At 43.0% G+C, this 18,951-nt stretch overlaps 1 protein-coding gene across 3 annotated transcripts in view; it reads right to left on the bottom strand.

Annotated features, from left to right (window-relative positions):
* The window catches only part of TRMT11 (tRNA methyltransferase 11), a 96,218-nt gene that overhangs the window by 16,697 nt on the left and 60,570 nt on the right, over positions 1–18,951 (bottom strand). For all 3 annotated transcript variants that reach the window (XM_083176693.1, XM_083176691.1, XM_083176692.1), the window contains one exon: positions 5,208–5,339. In XM_083176693.1, coding sequence (XP_083032819.1) covers positions 5,208–5,339 — 132 coding nt within the window. The remainder of the gene's footprint in view (positions 1–5,207; positions 5,340–18,951) is intronic.

Genomic DNA, 18,951 nt, shown 5'->3' with positions numbered 1-18,951 from the left:
ATTGCAGTATCCTGTCATGGCAGAGTACTGTACTTGGCGGAATTTAGCCATTATCTTTAATGGACACTTATAAATCCCTATTTAGATATGGTATCTTCAAAAATGTCATAGTTAAGTAGTGCATAGGTCATAATAAGCTGTGTAAGGAAGAAATATAACATTTTCTGTGATTTTTCCATTTATTTCAATATTTAACTCTAAAACATGCACCTAAGTTTAATCCATGACTTCAAAAAGTTATAATGCAAAATATGCAGATTTAAGTAATGTGTATTAAAGCAAGTTCCTATTAAACTGAAAATGTTATGGTACAGTACTTCAGTACTCTAAAACAGAGATGGGCAATAAGCAGCCGTCCAGCTGCTGTAAAACTATACATTTCAGCATGACCTACCACAGTTTTGATAGTTGGCTATGCTAAAATGTTGCAGGGCATCCTATGATGTGTAGATCAACAGCAGCTAAAGTGCTGCTTACTGCCCACCTCTGCGCTAGACAGTTACTTACCTACGGTTAGCCGCAAATATTAAGTATCACCCGAATGAACAGATAGAGCACCTCTCATTCAGAAGAATGTTAAATATTCAGACACTTCAGTAATGTCAATATAAATTAATCTCTGTAGTTTGATGTTATCTTTTAGACAGAGATGGTTATTGCTTCTTGTAAAAATTTTACATGTCTTTCGCCGATGCTGAATACATACTGCTTTTCACAAGTAATGAGGTTTGCCTTGGGTCTTAAAGGATATGTTGTTATAGGAAGGGAAAAAAAACTGACAGGTGCACTAGAAGTAGGTCTCCTGCACCAATAGGTTACTGTAAGGACATTTCTCTTCAGATCTATGATAACATTGCTTCAGATCTATGATAACATTGAGCAAAAGGGGTGCACCAACAGCGTTATATTCTACCATAGAACATTTCAAAATGGGTCATGTGACTTGAGTCACACCTTCATCTGCAAGTATATTAGACAACCTTACAAATCAACACAGTGATTATCTTAAGATTTTACATAATGCAATAGATTTTTTTATTATTAAACTGCATCAGTTTTCATGAAATTATTATTAAGCTTTATTTATATGACGCCACAATTGATCCACAGCGCCCAATTACAGAGTACATAAACTAATAAGCAAAACAGTGACTTACAATTAAATACAAAAGAAGACAGCAGGATTTGGTGCCATTGGAGAAAGTCTAAGGGCAGTATTCATTGACCCTAATCGCAATGTGCAGCGAATCCACTGCACAGTCGCCGTGTTCCGGAAGGCTGGAGCCCTCGCTGCCAGCCCTCGCTGACACACTATTCAATTCCGCAGGGGCTCGCTGCCCCTGACGGCGAATGTTAACTGCCGCAGGGAGCCGGGGGATGGCGGCAGGCAGGGAGATGGAAGTCTCCCTGCCTCCCCAGAATGTATGTGGGGGGGAGGTGGGCTCCCTGGGACCCAGGCAGCACAAGCTGCCCCCCCAGGAGAGACAGCAGGGGACCGGGTATGCACTGCTCCCGATCGTGCATATGTAAGGATCGGGAGCAGTGAATATATGAATATCTAATGAGCGGCTCTCGGCTCCCGGCCCCCTGCTGGCTGTTATGTGTAAAAAATATATATTTTTTAAAATTAAATGTATATTCATGTGCTGTAAGCACATGAATAAAAATAGCATGCCCCTTCACAGAATAAAATTCCTGATTTTTTTTACACCACATAAAAAAAAAAAAAACAACAACATTGTTTTAAAAGTTCACATTCCACTTCACCATGAAAAGATGGCAATTGCTACACGGTGACACACGGCGAAAAACACTTAGAAAGCAATTCGCCATCTTCTCATTGAATACACTCACGGCGAATCACATTGAAAAACCACAGCGAATTGTGAAGAGTATCAGACGGCGAATTGTCCGTCATTCACTGTTCACCGTCGTCGAAAAGTGCACGTTGAATAGGGCGATTCACTTTCTGACACAAAAAAATCACCTTCCAAAGTGAAAATAGGACAAATTCGCCATGAAACATGGTAAATTGGCCTCATTGAATACTGCCCTAAGTAAGAGAAGGAAATACATTTCCATATTGCCTAAGCACCTAGCACAGTGGTTCCCAAACCTGGCACACTTGCAGGGGTGCCTTGGGTTGGGTGGTCCAGAACTAGTTGAAATTAATTAGGGTTAATTTAATAGTGCTGGTGGCTGCCAATCACACAAGGGCCTTTATTCAGATCTGATCGCAGTACAAATTTGTTTGGAAAATGGTCAAAACCATGTGCACTGCAGGTGGGGCAGATGTAACATGTGCAGAGAGTGTTAGATTTGTGCAAATCATTTTGTTTCTGTACATGGCAAATACTGGCTGCATTATTTTTACACTGCAATTTAGATTTCAGTTTCAAAACACCCCACCCAAATGTAACTCTCTGCACATGATATATCTGACCCACATACAGTACACATGGTTTTGGCCATTTTCCAAACAACTCTGTACTGCAATCAGATCTGAATAAGGGCCTATATGCGAACAATCAAAAGTAAATAATTAAACATAAGGATGACCTAAAAACATAATTTACTTAATTCAATATATTTTTCTAGAAAATTATGATACTCTAGGGAAGGGCTGGGCAACACTGGCCCTCCAGATGTTAGTGAACTACACATCCCAGGATGCTTTGCATTAGTTTTGCTATGTGGCCATGCTGAAACTGATGCAAGGCATGCTGGGATGTGTAGTTCATCAACATCTGGAGGGCCGGTGTTGCCCAGCCCTGCTCTAGGAAGCTGTGATTAAAAAATGTTTTGAGAACCAATGCAATTATGAATGTGCATATTATATTGCTTCCCTTGTCCTGTCTTTCTGATGTTAATTGGGATCACTATAATCAAATTTTAACCTCAAACCTATCCTATGATACACGTTTATTAGCATTTCACCACCCACCTTTATGAGTTAAACATTAAGAGACAATTTCCACTAATGAGGCTGATCTCTGAAACCTAATTTTCAAAAACATTTCAGTGATGGAGGAGAATAATAGATGTACTAAACAGCCAAATGTGTGTTCCTTTCTTAAAAAATAGAATAAGAAGTCAAGTAGTCAATCTGGTCACCTCTCACTTTGGGCTGAATGTACAATATCATGCATTGCATGATTCATACCCTATATCCTGCCACTTTTCCCATGCACAACAAAATGTATTTATGCATAGGCATGACTAAATGTGATTGGAAATAGTCAGCTCTTCCAAAAAGAACAGTCCTACCATAGAACATTTAAAAATGGGTTATGTGACTTGAGTCTGCAAGTATATTAGACAACCTTAAAAATCAACACAGTGATTATCTTAAGATTTTACATAATGCAATAGATTGCCAGTATGCACCAAGCTCCCGAAAGTGGAACTTTCTAATATTGTGCCCAATAAACAATGTCATCTTCAGATCCATTTTACTGTGTTCCGGGCCCCCCAGCGACAGTAGCAGCAGCGGTTTGGGCCACCCATCATTGGCGTTTGTGGTCCGGGTACCCCATCATCATCGGTGGCAATGGTTCAGTCCCCTTGCAGCATAAAGAGTGGCAGCTTTTTCTTTCATGGCCACGGACAGCCAATCATGGCTCGCAGCATTATCTACATGCCCCCTTGAGCTGGCTATATTGGCCAGCGTGAAGCCCCAGGTAGTCTGACAGTGGAGAAGGAGCTGAGAAGAGCTCCTGATGAGGCTGAAGTCCATGCAAAAGAGCTTAAATGGCCAATGCCCCCGGGTGAAGAACACAGATGAAGACACCTGGAGGAACCCCTGGGGAGGCAGCGGCCATGCAAAAGAGCTTTAAAGCTGCCACCTCCAAACAGGTGTTTTTATTTTAATATTTCTTGTACCAGGGGGCTATAGGTGCCAGGGAGTCCTTTAAGAGCCCCACATGCTGGTTCCTGTAGTTCTAACAAGTACCAGCATTCTCCCCAATTTCCCAAGAACTCCTGGCTTAGACTGACTAGTAAAGGTGGGTAAGGCTTTGGCCATGGGACCCAAGTGTGTCCTCTGGCTATGGTATTACACCCCTTGCTAGTGGGGACTGGTGCTGGTCCCTAAAATACGCGGGGCTCCCATTCAATTTGTCCTGCCATATTTTGGGAACCAGGGCTGGTTGGTTCCTCAAATACAGGGAACCCCCACTAATTTTTCCTGCCAAATACGGCATCCTATTAAAATGCAATGAGTGAAGACAAGAAGGTTTATTCTGCCAAAAGTTCCTGTTCGATTGCATCCTGCTTAAATGCAATGGGAGAAATTTATTAAGATACAAATGGCCATATTCGTAGCCATTCGCACCATATATGGCCATAAATTCTTCATGTGGGACATGCTTGCTGGGACTTGTAGTTCTACAGCAAAACACTATAGTATTTATTATAATTAGTATACAATATCAGCCTGATGCACATTGCCCAAAGGCACCGGGGACTTTATTGCGGGGGATGGGGGCAGACCATTCATTTTGTCCCCTGCATTTTGGAAGCCAGTACTGGCCCTTCAGCCTGGTGCTGGTGCTAAGGGGGAACCCAAACATTTCTGGCCCCTCAATTTCTAATACCAGGACCGGCTCTTTGAGCCCGGGGCTGGTTATAGCTGTGGGGGGCGACCCCACAACGGTTTTTAAAAATGTATTTATTTTTATTACACAGGGCAGCCTGCATGGATCTGACTGATCCATGCAGGCTGCCGCTTCATATGTTTTTGATGGCCGTAAATATGGCCGCCAAATATGAATATGAGTCGGCTACACCATCTGAAAATATGTATTCGTATTTTTCCTGAAATACGGCCGATGCCGGTCGAATCAATTCATACCTGGGAATAGCCGTATCCTGAAACACTACTAAATCCCCCCCCCCCCCCCATGTGTGGTCACAAGTGTAACTGTGTCTGTATTCTAACCCCCGTCATCATAATAGGAGCTATCCCATACGAAACCTGCACTGACAAATACATGACTTACTTAGAAAATATGCAAGATGCTGACCTGCTGATATTGATGCAACAATTATTTATATGTAAATCATTGTGCATTTACATTATATACAAGCATCAGTGACCTTAAAAATATTACAGTAACAAACTATACATTACTATACCTAAAAAATACCCTAAGTCATTGGACACATGATCTAAGAATATAGGATTAACTTTATAAATGTATACGTACTCTGGCCTGTAAACAGGTAACCAATAGACAAGCCTCCCTCCTACAACCAGGAATTCTGCTGCAAAATTCAAAAGATCTAAGAAAATATCACTTAAATGATATGCCAGCTGGACAGGAACGTGACTCTCTGGACTGAAAGAAGAAGAAAAATAGGCATTAGCTATTATTATTATATTAAGTTCTCATCCTAAATCTTAGACAAACACATAGAAAGTAGTAGAAAGTCTAGTAGTTAAAAAACAAACACACAACAACATTAGATAAAATACTTTTTTTTTTACACTTTATTAACATAAATAAACAATTGGTCTCAAAAAGGTACATTAAATGTAATGTTCATACTGAAAACCTTAATATTTTTAATGCAATTTTGTAATCATGCACATCATAACTACTGTAAAACGTTCATACAGGAAGCACAAAAGGCAAAATACATTGTTTAATGCAGTGCCAAAATAAAGTCCACATGGGCCTGTAGCTGTGTTTATGAAGGACCTATATTATGCCACTGAGGGGGGGTGAACAAACCTGAGGCAGGAATCAGCAGTTTTCGGGATTCACCTATAACAGTGAGCATCACAAGGATCTAGCCTGTGGCTGGAACAGTTGCAGGAAGATTCCCACTAAGGACAGAACCTTATGACATGAATAGTTTGGCAGCACCCCTATAACCGCCCACCTGCAACTCCTCCCAGGATTATTTCAGAGTGGAAAATAAAAAGAAAAAAGTCCAACACACCAGGGTTTGCAAATATGCGCTCTAGCCAGGGACTTACTTTTTTAAAGACAGGTGGGTCCCCTAGGACGCGGTCCAGGCAGATTGCAAATTGGTTGGCAGGCAGTGAGCGTCAGGATGGACAAGGGCCCCTGGGCAGGTCTGTAACTGCAGAAGCACAGTGGCGGCAGGATGATGTCAGGAACACGGCAGCGCAGGACTTAGCTACTGGGGTGGAAGGGGGTCTGGGAGCTGAAGAGGAGATAATGCGGCTGCAATACAGCAATGCTTCTCTCCCCGAAGCCAAAAGGCTTCCCTGCAGCTCCCGGTCCCTATCCCCCAGGTGGCCAGCCTCCGCTACCATAGCAGCACCTGGGGACGAGCTGTGCTCACCACCTGCAGCCAGTCAGCCTCCCTGCAGCTGCCAGCCTTTGCTGTCACGGCCACACCCGGGGACGAGCTGTGCTTCCTGCCTGGCCGCAGCCAGCCAGCATTCCTCCAACTCTCACCTCCGCATGCCTGGCCTCCACTGCCACTGCAGAACCCAGGAATGAGATATGCTCGCTTGCAGTCAGCCTGCTTTAGTCCCCACAGCTCCAAGCCCCATCCCCAGGATGCCGGCCTCCTTGCAGGTCCCACACCTCATTCCACAGGCGTCTGGCCTCCACTGCCACGGCAGCACCTGCATCATGAATACTGGGGAAGACCAGCCGAGGAGACATCAGCCAGTCCCCTGCCCATCCCAGGCAACAGCAGCCGGGACCGCAGGGATGCGAACAAACAGCTGGGCAGGCTGCTGCACTACCTCTGGACCCTGGAGTACACCCACCAGCACAGTTGATGGTAAAAGACTAGACTGGCATTTTTGGGGGAGAGAAAGGGGTGGATTACTAGTTCTAGCCCAGTCCCCTGGGTTTGCTCTGGTGTAGCTCAGGCACAGGAACCCTGTGTCACTACACATCCCAGCAAGTAGGAATACTGGGACATTTCTGTGTGTGGCATAATATGTACTGGGCATAACGGTGTGTGTCCTAATACGTAATGGGCATATCGGTATGTAGCCTAATATGTAATGGACTTATCGGTGTGGTGTAATACGTAATGGGCATATCTGTTTGTGGCATAATGCGTAATAGGCATTATGGTGTGCGTAATCCTGTCGCAGTGTATCCAACTGGCTGTAGCTGACGCAGTGTGCAAGTTTGTGGTGCAATGTGAATTGGTACTTTGTTACGATTATGTGGCCAAGCCCCTTCCCCACAAAGCCATGCCCTAAATTTTGGCAGCAACTTCGGCGCATACTACCACGATTTTCAGACTATGATTTTTCTGCTATATGGCAAGAGTGCCAACTGATACTCTTCCTCCTCCTCCCCCCCCCCCTCCCCCCCCGATCCACAACAGCCACAGTGAGGGGCGCCCAAATCTGTATTTGATTAAATTAGCCCTCAGCTCAGGGTATATGCCATGTGGAGGAGGCTTCTGTATGTGCCATGGTGGGGGCGGGGGGGGGGGGGGGGAGAGGAGGCTTTATTCCATTGGGAACCAGAAAAGGTCAGGTAGGACCTTGATTTCCAGGGAAGCCAAGGCTGCTGGATCCGATAAATCTATAGTGTAGCCCTTACGTTCTCTGGCTAGGATGCTCACAGACTGCGCATCAGATATGTGCTAAAACACATGAAATTTCACACAGGAGACATGACTTCATCTGATGTCACAGATCAATGACTTCGAATCAGATGAGGAGGGAAAATAATCACACTAGTGTGTGGCCACGGGAGTGTTGTGCTGTGGCTATGATATCAGAGGTAAAGATTTGTCATAACATGACTGTGCAAGTGGCCAAGCCATAGTAGTTGTTTGCAGCAAGGTGGGTTATTGGTGGGATGATTTCATCATTTGGTACTTGTGTATTATCACGGCGCCCACTACTCCATTTGTGTAGAGGGCTATTCAGGGTAGTGAAATCGGATCGCATGCCATATTGTATGACATGCGATTTTCCTATGTAATGTATTCACTGCTCTGTGTCAGTGAATCCATTAAAAAGATAGGATGCGGTATTTAAGATATTTACTATGAGGCCTTTTTTTATTTGTAAAGCTATCCCCGACAAAATGTTTGTGTTGTGTCCCCCCAACCTTCCCCTTCCTCATTCCCCCCCCCCCCCTCCCTTTTTCTTTATAATCTTATTGTTTGAGTGATGTGGAGTCTGTTTATCACCCAGATATCCCCCAATGTTCTATAATGTCATATGATGATCCGTCTGATAGACTGACACTGGTATAAACGCCAATGGTGGAAGCAATATAATTGCCGATGACAATGATAAGTTATATCCTGTACAACCTTTTCCACCATGATAAGGAACATAAGGGGCGATATGTTAGCTCCTTTAGATATAAGAAACTGCAGTTGTCTTTTAACCACTCCGCTTAGACGGAGACAGACGGACAAAACAAGAATTGGATGGTGTATCGTTTCTTTATTTGTCATTCATAACACCACATTTACTGTTTACTGTTTTCCTATGTAAAAAACTTAATAAAAATGTTTAAAAAAAAAAAAAAAAAAAAGAAAGGATGCGATAAAAAAATCGCATCGCATGCCATTATTATATGGCATGCGATGCGATGAGATATCGGTTCTGATGGAACCTAGAATAATGGCATTTAATGGTAAAATTACATATAATGTCATTTAATTTTGGGCCAACCCCACTATCCACGTCATCCCGAAGCATGGCGAGCGCAGCGAGCCGCGCGAGGGGCAGCAGTACGCATCCGACTATTTCATACCACCACTATCCACGTCGGCGTGGAGTTGATTTTATATAGTGTGGCGAGCACAGCGAGCCACCGAGCCTGAAGCGTGGCGACCCCCGCAAGGGGACGCGTAATACATGTAACATAGTACACGTCCGCTCGCCACGCTTCAGACTCCACGCCGATGTGGATAGTGGGGGTATGAAAAGGTCGGTCGGACGCGTACCGCCACCGCTCGCCACGCTTCGGGCTCACGTCAATACTGGGGGGGATTAATAAATTACATTATATGTCATTTAATGCTATAGTACATTAAATGCCATTATAGGCATCAAAATTGCATCGCATGACATACCATAATGGCATGCAATGCGATGCGATTTCACTACGCTTGCGTATGTAGTAAATTAGGGTGCTGCTATAATACACAAGTACCGATCATCTAATCATTATCTTTAACTGCTCTCTATGTGACGATGGCATATAATGCTAGGCATATAAGCGTCAGCACATAACACTTAAGAAATGTTCCCGGCTGATCCAATGTGCGACAGGACCCTGCATAATGCTGTGCATACACACTTGTTTAATACAAGGGTCAACAATGTACAGTGCCATGCTGTATCATAAATTATATCTGATGGCAGCGCCCTGCCATCAGATATCACTCTGCCCAATATGCACGATATGTCGTTTAGATTTGGCCTGACACATATTGTGCCGATGACGGCGAGGTTTGTACCCACCCTTAAGGCGGCTTGATATATTTCCATGAAGCTGTCCAGGAATTGGCTTTCATGGTGGTGGATTTTAGAAAGATGGATGCCTCAATTTAAGGGTAGCCTCATTTTTAGATTGAAGATCAAAAAATCATTCCAGCAGCTAAAAATACATACTAGGTGAATCATTTTGGCCTCCTATTCCAGATAACAATATCCCCAATAAATTCTGAATTTAGATCACTATTCAAATTAAAATACATTTCCTTAGAAGATTTGATTATTTGTTACATTTTAAATAATCCCAACCAGATAAACATGGGGCAAATAGGACTACAAGCCTCAGCCCTCCAGATAAAAATGACCAGTATCATGACAGGATGATGATTAGCACAGTGGCTGACAATACACAGTCAGCCATAAAAGTATTACAATTATATACTTTTATTTTTCACACAAAATAATGAAATGTTCTGCTTCTTATGTAGGCTCTAAAAGGTACAGGCTACACCCACACAGCACAGCTCATCTAAGTCTCAAAATAGGCATTTTCTACATGCGGCTCTTAATATACCATTGTAAAGAATTGATATGCAGTCCTACAAAGTCTAAAAGTGCCCACACACTAGAACGATTTTTGGGCCGATTGGCGATAAATCGGCCGATATATCATCCAATGTTTACCGATAATTGGTAGAAAATCGTCCGATTTCGGTCGGATGCGCACTCCCGTCGATCTTTTGCTAAATCTTCTGATCTTACGTGCTGCATGAAAGATTAGAAGATTTAACAAAAGATCCATAGGAACGCACACGGGATCTTAAGAAAAATCTTTGGTAAAGACGTGCGCTTGCCTGAAATCTTTTGTCCAGGACAGGCAAAATATTTGAAGGCTAATTTATGCGCACATGTTATCATCGCAGATCTTTCTAGTGTGTGGGCACCTTAAGGGGCAAATTTAATGGGTGGGTCATTAGTCCGACACAATTTAGGTCGATATCTATTCTAGGTCAAAAGGCTGACAAGCATTAAGTCCACATGGCAAAAGTCGACATACATAAGCTCCACGTGTTTCATTACTGGTGGTGTTGTTGTTATCGTAAGTCGACAAGGACACCGTATCAATGCACCATGTTCGCTCACCATGCTTCGGGCACACTATTACATTCTCACTCTATGACTACTTGCATACTGAGGAATGAAAAACCACGCTGCGTTTGAAAAAAAAAGTTGAAAAACTCGTCAACCTAATGCTTCTATTGAACTTGTGACCATGTCGACCTAATGCATGTCAACCTAAAATAGGCATCGACCTAGTGCCTGTCGACCGTTAGTGGTCAACCTAATCTATATCACCCAATGACTGTATCCCAATTTACTAAGATGGGAGTTCTACTGAAGATGTAACGTTGCCCATAGAAACCAGATTCTACTCCTTATTTATTTAGCGGCTTCTAAAAAAACAGATAAGGTGCGTACAAACGTACAGATTTATCTGTTCAATCTATCTGGTGGGAACAAAAACCTGGAAACGTATGGGAGCATATGACAATCAAAAATTTCCACCCAAATGCAGAAAAACAGAAAAAAAAAAAACGCTTTGACAAATTTGTTATATCAGAATGATTTAAGCAATTTGTCTGACTGATCACTGTCTGCTTTCAAGCATTTGGGAACAATCTTGATTGGCTTTTGCTCCCATACTGTACATTTCAAGGTTTTTGTTCCCACCAAATAGATTGCACAGATAAATATGTACGTGTGTACGCACCTATAGAATCTGATTTGGGCAGGAGCTTTTCTCTGAAAATACTTTTATACTCAACGCTTGCTTAATTAGTCCTCAGAAAGAGTACCGCAAGGGTACCGGAGCAAGTCTATTTTAGGAAACATCAGGCCTGCTACAGAGGTGCGTGAAAAAAGACACAGGGATTTCTCATCTCATCTCCTCTCCTCCAATTAATACCCCTTTCACACCAGTCACCCAGCAATTACCCGGCATTTTTAAGTGCCGGTTAATTTTGCTGGGTGCAGCCGGACCCCATTCACACCACCCGCAAATTACCGGGTTAAAGCTTTTCAACCCGGTTATTTGCCGCAGAACCCGGGTTTTTTGTGGTGTGAAAGGGTCAACACGGGTCTTAAATCCCGGCATTCCAACCCTGGTCAAGAGCAGGGTCGGAGTGCCGGGATTTAAGACCCGTGTTGACCCTTTCACACCACCAAAAAAAACCTGGTTTCCCGGCAAATTTCCAGGTTGAATAGCTTTAACCCGGTAATTTGTTTTGTGGTGTGAATGGGGTATAAGTAGCAGAACCCTGCGCTGCAAGATTTTTTTGTGTGTTTTTTTTCTTCTTGTGCTTAATTGAAATCCCCATAAGAAAACTTTATAAACAAAACAAATAACACTGCGGGCTGTCATTTTACTTTTACATGTAGGCTGGAAATCTGTGCCTACTCTGAGATGTCTCTATGTAGGGGCAACTACACAGATCAAGAAGCTGGGTGGGTGTATTTTAGTGGAGATCTAGGAGTATATTCCTAGAACTAGTATGCCAAATGCTTCAAAAGCTATTAACCCTTCGTTGCATGATATTGTTTTATTTTTTAAAATATTTTCAATGCTTCTTGTGTATGGTACGGACAAGGAACAAAGGAACAATAATAAGAAAAATAATCTCTTGCAAAAATTTAAAGATTTATTTAGAAAAACCGCTCATAGCAAATAGTCCACAACATGAAACGGTTGATTGTCTGAGTTTCAAGTGTTTTATAGTGAGAGAGAGAGAGAGAGAGAGAGAGAGAGAGAGAGAGAGAGAGAGAGAGAGAGAGAGAGAGAGAGAGAGAGAGAGAGAGAGAGAGAGAGAGAGAGAGTGAGAGAGATGTAGTTTCACTTGCTGCCAACAGATCGCAATGTTTTGTTGACACACAGACAGATAGATGATAACAAGTGCTGGCAAAAAAGCATTTTTGGTTAATGGTTACAAAGTTTTGTTCCCAATGAGGGACTAGAAATATACGGACAAATTATATTAGCCCCGTTATTGGGTGGGGGGTGAATAAAGGGTGGTAGTCTCGACTTTTTCTCCTGAGGCTTTTCAATTTTTCAGCCTTTTTCACCCAAACACCTTTATAAAACCAGTAAACCTAATGTGTCAACTGGGTATTAACGCACAGAACCTGTGTAATCATGCATTAACTGGGTCGCAGAACCCATTAACCCCCTAGTTGTTGGGGGGGGGGGGGGGGACATTTCTGCTGATGGTCTCACTTCAGCCCCAAGGGATTAATTAGTCAGCGGTAAATTGCGGTGGCTCACTGAATTCCCCCCAGTCTGTCATTTTTAACAAGAAATGAGTGGGATGATATAAAAAAGCTGTTGTTCATTTCTCACTACAAAATGTTTACATTGTAGTAGTCTGCTTACCAAACATGGCCCAGATAATAATTCAATCACTAAAGTCCTACATATATTATTAATAATAAAACATGATCTTTTCAGTCAGAAGGCAGTATAATAGTCACTGCCAATCAAAACTGATGTTACTACAGCAAGAACACATCACAACACAATGCTGGATTACTGTGATGTCACAAACAAGGTCTTTTGATAGGAAGATTTTGGAGAGGAAAGACACAAAATTTCTCAGTGTGCAGAAATTACTGTTTTTCGTGTTTATTATTATTATTACTATACACACCTTACGGACAAGTAGCACCGTTACAAGATACAGAAGGTAAGTGGACATTTCAGTAAAATTTTATAGGCAGAATTTTTTTATTTGGCCTTCTAGTGACATACAGTACAGTAGAGGTATTTATGCATCAGTAGATACAGGTTCAGTATCCCTTATTCAAAATGCTCAGGACCAGAAGCATTTTGGATAAAATATTCCGTATTTTGGAAAATGTTTATATTTCAATGAGGTGTCTTTCATTTATGTTTTATAACCACATTAAACATATGAAAAACAAATATTTTATTTAGGCATTAAACAAAGTTTAAAAACATGAAGCAAAGTTAGTGTACAATCTCAGAGATAGAATTTTAATGCCAAGCAAATCATTTTCTTGCACATCTTTAGTGCCAGTTACACATCATGTCTCCAGTGGTGCCAGTTACACATCATGTCTCCAGTGGTGCCAGTTACACATCATGTCCCCAGTAGTGCCAGTTACATATCATGTCTCCAGTGGTGCCAGTTACACATCATGTCTCCAGTGGTGCCAGTTACACATCATGTCCCCAGTAGTGCCAGTTACATATCATGTCTCCAGTGGTGCCAGTTATACATCATGTCTCCAGTAGTGCCAGTTACATATCATGTCTCCAGTGGTGCCAGTTATACATCATGTCTCCAGTAGTGCCAGTTACACATCATGTCCCCAGTAGTGCCAGTTACACATCATATCCCCAGTAGTGCCAGTTACACATCATATCCCCAGTAGTGCCAGTTAAAGATGTCCCCAGTAGTGTCAGTCAGGGGCGGATCCAGGATAAAATGACAGGGGGGGCACCATGATAAAAGAGGGTTTAGGTGGGGGCGGTGTTAGTGGTGCCAGTGTACATGCTAAGAGCGGCAGAGAGAGGGTGGTAATGGGATTAAAAATAGGCCTTGGCATTTAAAGTATGCAGGCCCACCATGGCGACAAAAGTGAAGGCTGTAGTTGTGCGCTCGCCGAAGGCACGCTCCAGAAAAGGGGGTGTGGCCACTCAACAGGGGGCGTGTCCTTGAGTGTAGTGTACAACACCATATACAACTTCTACACATTATGCAACAAAATACTAGACCCCATTATACTTGCACATGATGTCAAATGGAATAAGACAAAATTCGCATAATGCCACATGGATTGAACCAAAATTCAAATAATGCCACATGGATTGTGTCAAAATTCACATAATGCCACATGGATTGTGTCAAAATTCACATAATGCCACATGGATTGTGTAAAAAAAATCACATAATAATCACACAGATTGAGCCAAAATTCACATAATGCCAAATGGATTGAGCCAAAATTCACATAATGCCACATGGATTGTGTCACAATTCACATAATGCCACATGGATTGTGTCACAATTCACATAATGCCACATGGATTGAGCCAAATTCAGAAAATGCCATACGGATTGAGCCAAAATTTACATAATGCCACACGGATTGAGCCAAAATTCACATAATGCCACACGGATTGAGACAAAATTCACATAATGCCACACCGATTGAGATAAAATTCACATAATGCCACATGGATTGAGCCAAAATTCACATAATGCCACATGGATTGAGCTAGAATTCACATAATGCCACACAGCTTAAGCCAAAATTCACAATACGCTTCATAACCTCAAACTTAATATCTCAAAAACAGAATTAATTATATTTCCGCCAATAAATAGTAGTTACCAACCTGATATCTCTATCGCTGTTGAGAAGATGACAATCACTCCTACCTCTCAAGCTCGCTGCCTAGGTGTTATCCTTGACTCAGAACTTACCTTTGTACCCCACATTCAATCTGTCTTAAAATCATGCCACATGCACCTAAAAAACATATTTAAAATTCGCCCTTACCTTACACAAGACACTGCAAAAACTCTAATCCATGCTCTCATCATCTCACGCATTGATTATTGCAATAGTCTCCTTATTGGCCTTCCCCAATACAGACTCTCACCACTACAGTCCATTATGAATGCAGCTGCAAGGCTAATCTTCCTAGCCAGACGTTCATCGTCTGCAATGCTACTCTGTCAGTCACTTCATTGGTTACCTGTATTCTACCGTATTCAATACAAAATTATTTTACTTACACACAAAGCCATAAACCAAACTACACCAACATACATATCTTCTCTTATCTCAAAATATCATCCAACACGACCTCTACGCTCCTCCCAATATCTGCGTCTCTCATCCACACTCATTACTCGCTCCCATTCACGACTGCAGGACTTTCTTCGGGCTGCACCCACTCTGTGGAATGCCCTCCCAAGCACAATAAGACTCTCCTCCAGTCTTCAAACCTATAAGCGTTCCCTAAAAACTCATCTCTTCAGGCAAGCTTATCAAATTCCAGGACCAGTCATAGAACCTTGCGTTCTGGTGGAATCGATGCAATAAAGAATACAGTATCTATCCTTATGTATCGATGCCTATTTCCCTATAGATTGTAAGCTTGCGAGCAGGGCCCTCCTACATTTTGACTGTCTGTAAATACCTTGTTTTGTTGTATCACTGTCTGCTATTGTAAAGTGCAACGGAATATGCTGCGCTATATAAGAAACTGTTAATAAATAAATAAATAATAAACAGGGACATTGTCCATCAAAGGCGCGCATTAAACATTTACACCATAATATCCATTACACGTTAAGTTACACGCCATTATGTCCATTATGTATTATGCCAAACACCATAATGCCTTTTAAAAATTATGCTACATAAGTGCTGCTTATCTACATGCTCATTGCTAAGGGTTACATGCTCATTGCCAGAGGTTCCATGCTCGTTGCCATGTGGGATTACATGCTCATTGCCAAGGGGGAATACATGGTCGCGGTAAATGGGGGACAGCCGCCGCCAGGCAGAAGTGATAGCCACTGACAGTGGCAGAGCCTGGCTGTATTCAGAGCACTGCAGGTCCCGGCTATTTGAAATAATACCCCCTTCACACCTGAAAATGCATTCCCAGGTTTGTCCCTTTTACACCAACCTAGTCCCTGCATTTTCTGGTGTGAGGGGGAGAGAAAACCACCCCTCCCCCCCTTTAACTAGTTATCTCATTTAACCGGCTATATCTTCGGAACCAACTGACCCATTTACATGAGACAAGTATCATATTGAAGAACTTTTGAGTGGGCTTTGAATGATTTTGGTTCAGTGAAACTGGAATGTTTGGTTCCATAGTAATCTGCCCTCAAAAAACATGAACAGCCATGAAATTACATTTAAAAAATAAAAAAAAATCGGTTTACACGCAATATCTCTGGAACCGATTGACCGACATGGAGCAGCCTGGTATCATATTGAAGTCCCAGCGATTTGGAATTGAATGAGATCAACCACAAGCTTCTGTGATGCCAGGGGAGGAACTGGAAGCCATCAGAACCAGGTGGGGGTTGGAATTGACGTGTCCCATATTATCCTCTGGGGAAAAAACATTACAGCTTTGCCAGGCGATATCTACGGTTCCCGAGGGGCTAGAGACACGGGGCTGGGCTCATTGGAAAGCCCTGGTCTTCAGCTATAAAATTAAGTGACAGGGGGGGCACGTTCCCGGGTGCCCCCCCCCCTGAATCCGCCACTGGTGTCAGTTAGATATCATGTCCCCAGTAGTGCTAGTTACAGATGTCACCAGTAGTGTCAGTTACATATCATGTCCCCAGTAGGTTTTTAGCAGAAACAAAAAGTACATTTTGGTGTTCTGAATAATCTGGATAAGGGATACTCAACCTGTAATCCACAGCTTATTGTACATTACATCAAACCTTACACAACACACTACAGCAGTGGCTACCTGACTAGAAATTATAACACTGTACATATCTTGTAATAGGTCCTACACACATAGCGATCCCAGGGCATTTTCTAAGTAATTTCACTAGATCGCTTAGAAATGCGTGTAGGGGCACAGCGATAGTGATGCATGGCCCCACATGCTGTGATCGCCCAGGTGATTAATATCCAGCACACTGGATAAATCTACAGGTACGTTTATCATAGAATTCTAGTGGCAGTCAGGTAAGTATCTCTCAATTTTGTTGGTAGCATTTAGGGGGTATCACTCTAACCTTAATTCGTGTCTGCTCGTCCTTTTCACAGAGTAGAGGTTCTTTGCAGATTTTACATAAATTTATAAAATTACAACAAATGAAATTACAAATTCTCTGGCACAAATTACAATTCACAAATTACAAATAAACCTTGACAAACAAAATACATTTATCCAAGTGGAACTCTTTCATGCTGATGATGTCCCTATTTTGGTTTTGCAGGCCTATTTAACAGTATCCAAATGGTTTATTACACGTTACCTTTGTTAATACTGTCAGTGAGAAAACAGTTAACAAGTGCTAAAACAGTTAATAGCTGCTTTGAGCTTGGCAAAAAAAAAGTAACAAATGCAATTGCAATCAAATATATATATTTTTCTCTTGGAACACTTTAACAATTACAGTGTCTATACTAGACTAGTGTCTCAATGAACCCTTTCACTTTTGCCAGTGGCGTAACTATAGGGTGCAGGGGATGCAACTGCTATGGGGCCCGAGGACCCCAGCAGGTAATCCCCTGCATCCGCTATAATTGCCACACTGCCTGCACTTTTTATGTATTTGACATGGCACGAGGCGGTGTAGTGCAAGCTGCCTGGTGCGCTAGACAAGAGGACGCTGCAGCTGCTCTACCCAATTGCTGGGCGCCGCTCACTGAGATTTTGCTACCAGCGTGCGCCTGGCGGCTCCTTCCTTCACAGGAGGAGCAGTGAAACTTTCATGTAGTACTATTGCTATGCTGAGGCTGCACAGGGACGCCGGAGGGAGGGTGGCATAGAGCTCCTCCCCACTACACAGTGAGAGAAAGAGAGTCTGATGGCCGCTGGGAATGTTCCGGGCACAGACTCGACTTAGTGTAGAGCCCGCAGTATGGCCACACAGGAGGAGCAGGTAACTGGGTGGAGGGACGGGCGACCCTGTATCTAGAGTTCATACCCAGCCCACCTACATGTGAGAGCCCTGCTTCCTTCCTTTCCCATGCATGTGTATGTGCCAACCCCCATGTTACAGCCTGCCTCCCTGCACTCCTGTGCCTGTCTGTGACCTTCCCTGCAAGTGACAGCCTGCCTGTCATCTGCATGTGTCTCCTCCCCTGCCTGTGAAAGCCTCCACCCCTCTCGGAACTGCATATGCCCCCTACAAGTGACAGCCAGCCTCCCCTGCCCATGTGTGTGTGTGTGTGTAAGTGTGTGACTGTGTGTGCATGCAACACAAGTGACAGTCTGCCTCTCTCACCTGCATGTGTCTGCCGCCCCCCCCCCCCCCCCAACCTGCCCGCCTCTTCCATTTGTATGTGCCCCCGCAGCCAGCTTCACCTGCCCTTGTGTGTGTGTGTGTGTGTATACATACGTGCAGGTCCCTCCTATATTTTATTTGGTCCCACTTACATTTTCAGAGTTTTCTTCCAGGGCCAATTTATGGTCCCAATCTGGCCCTGGATATATGTCACCCCTGTCTGTCCACACATTTGATGCCCTGTCTGTCCATTTATCCATACAGTCTCTTTCAGGCACTGTATCTTTATCTTTCTCCCTTATACAGTCTCTCTCCCTGACATTCTCTCTCTTGCTAATCTCTCTATCTCTCACTCCTGCTTGCACCCTTCCCTCTGTCCTGCTTCTCCCACTCTCAGCCTGACAGAAGGGGGGGCCCTATCAAGATTTTGCTATGGGGCCCATAGAGTTCTAGTTACGCCCCTGATTTATTTAGGTGTCAGCTGTGTAGAAACCCTTTCTAGTTTTAGTCTTCTTTAACTTGTAAGAG

The sequence above is a fragment of the Crinia signifera genome, chromosome 3 (assembly GCF_055691185.1).
Source record: "Crinia signifera chromosome 3, ASM5569118v1, whole genome shotgun sequence".
Classification (NCBI taxonomy): Eukaryota; Metazoa; Chordata; class Amphibia; order Anura; family Myobatrachidae; genus Crinia; species Crinia signifera.
Note: the sequence above shows the minus strand (reverse complement) of the source record. Positions and strands in the feature narration are given on the sequence as shown.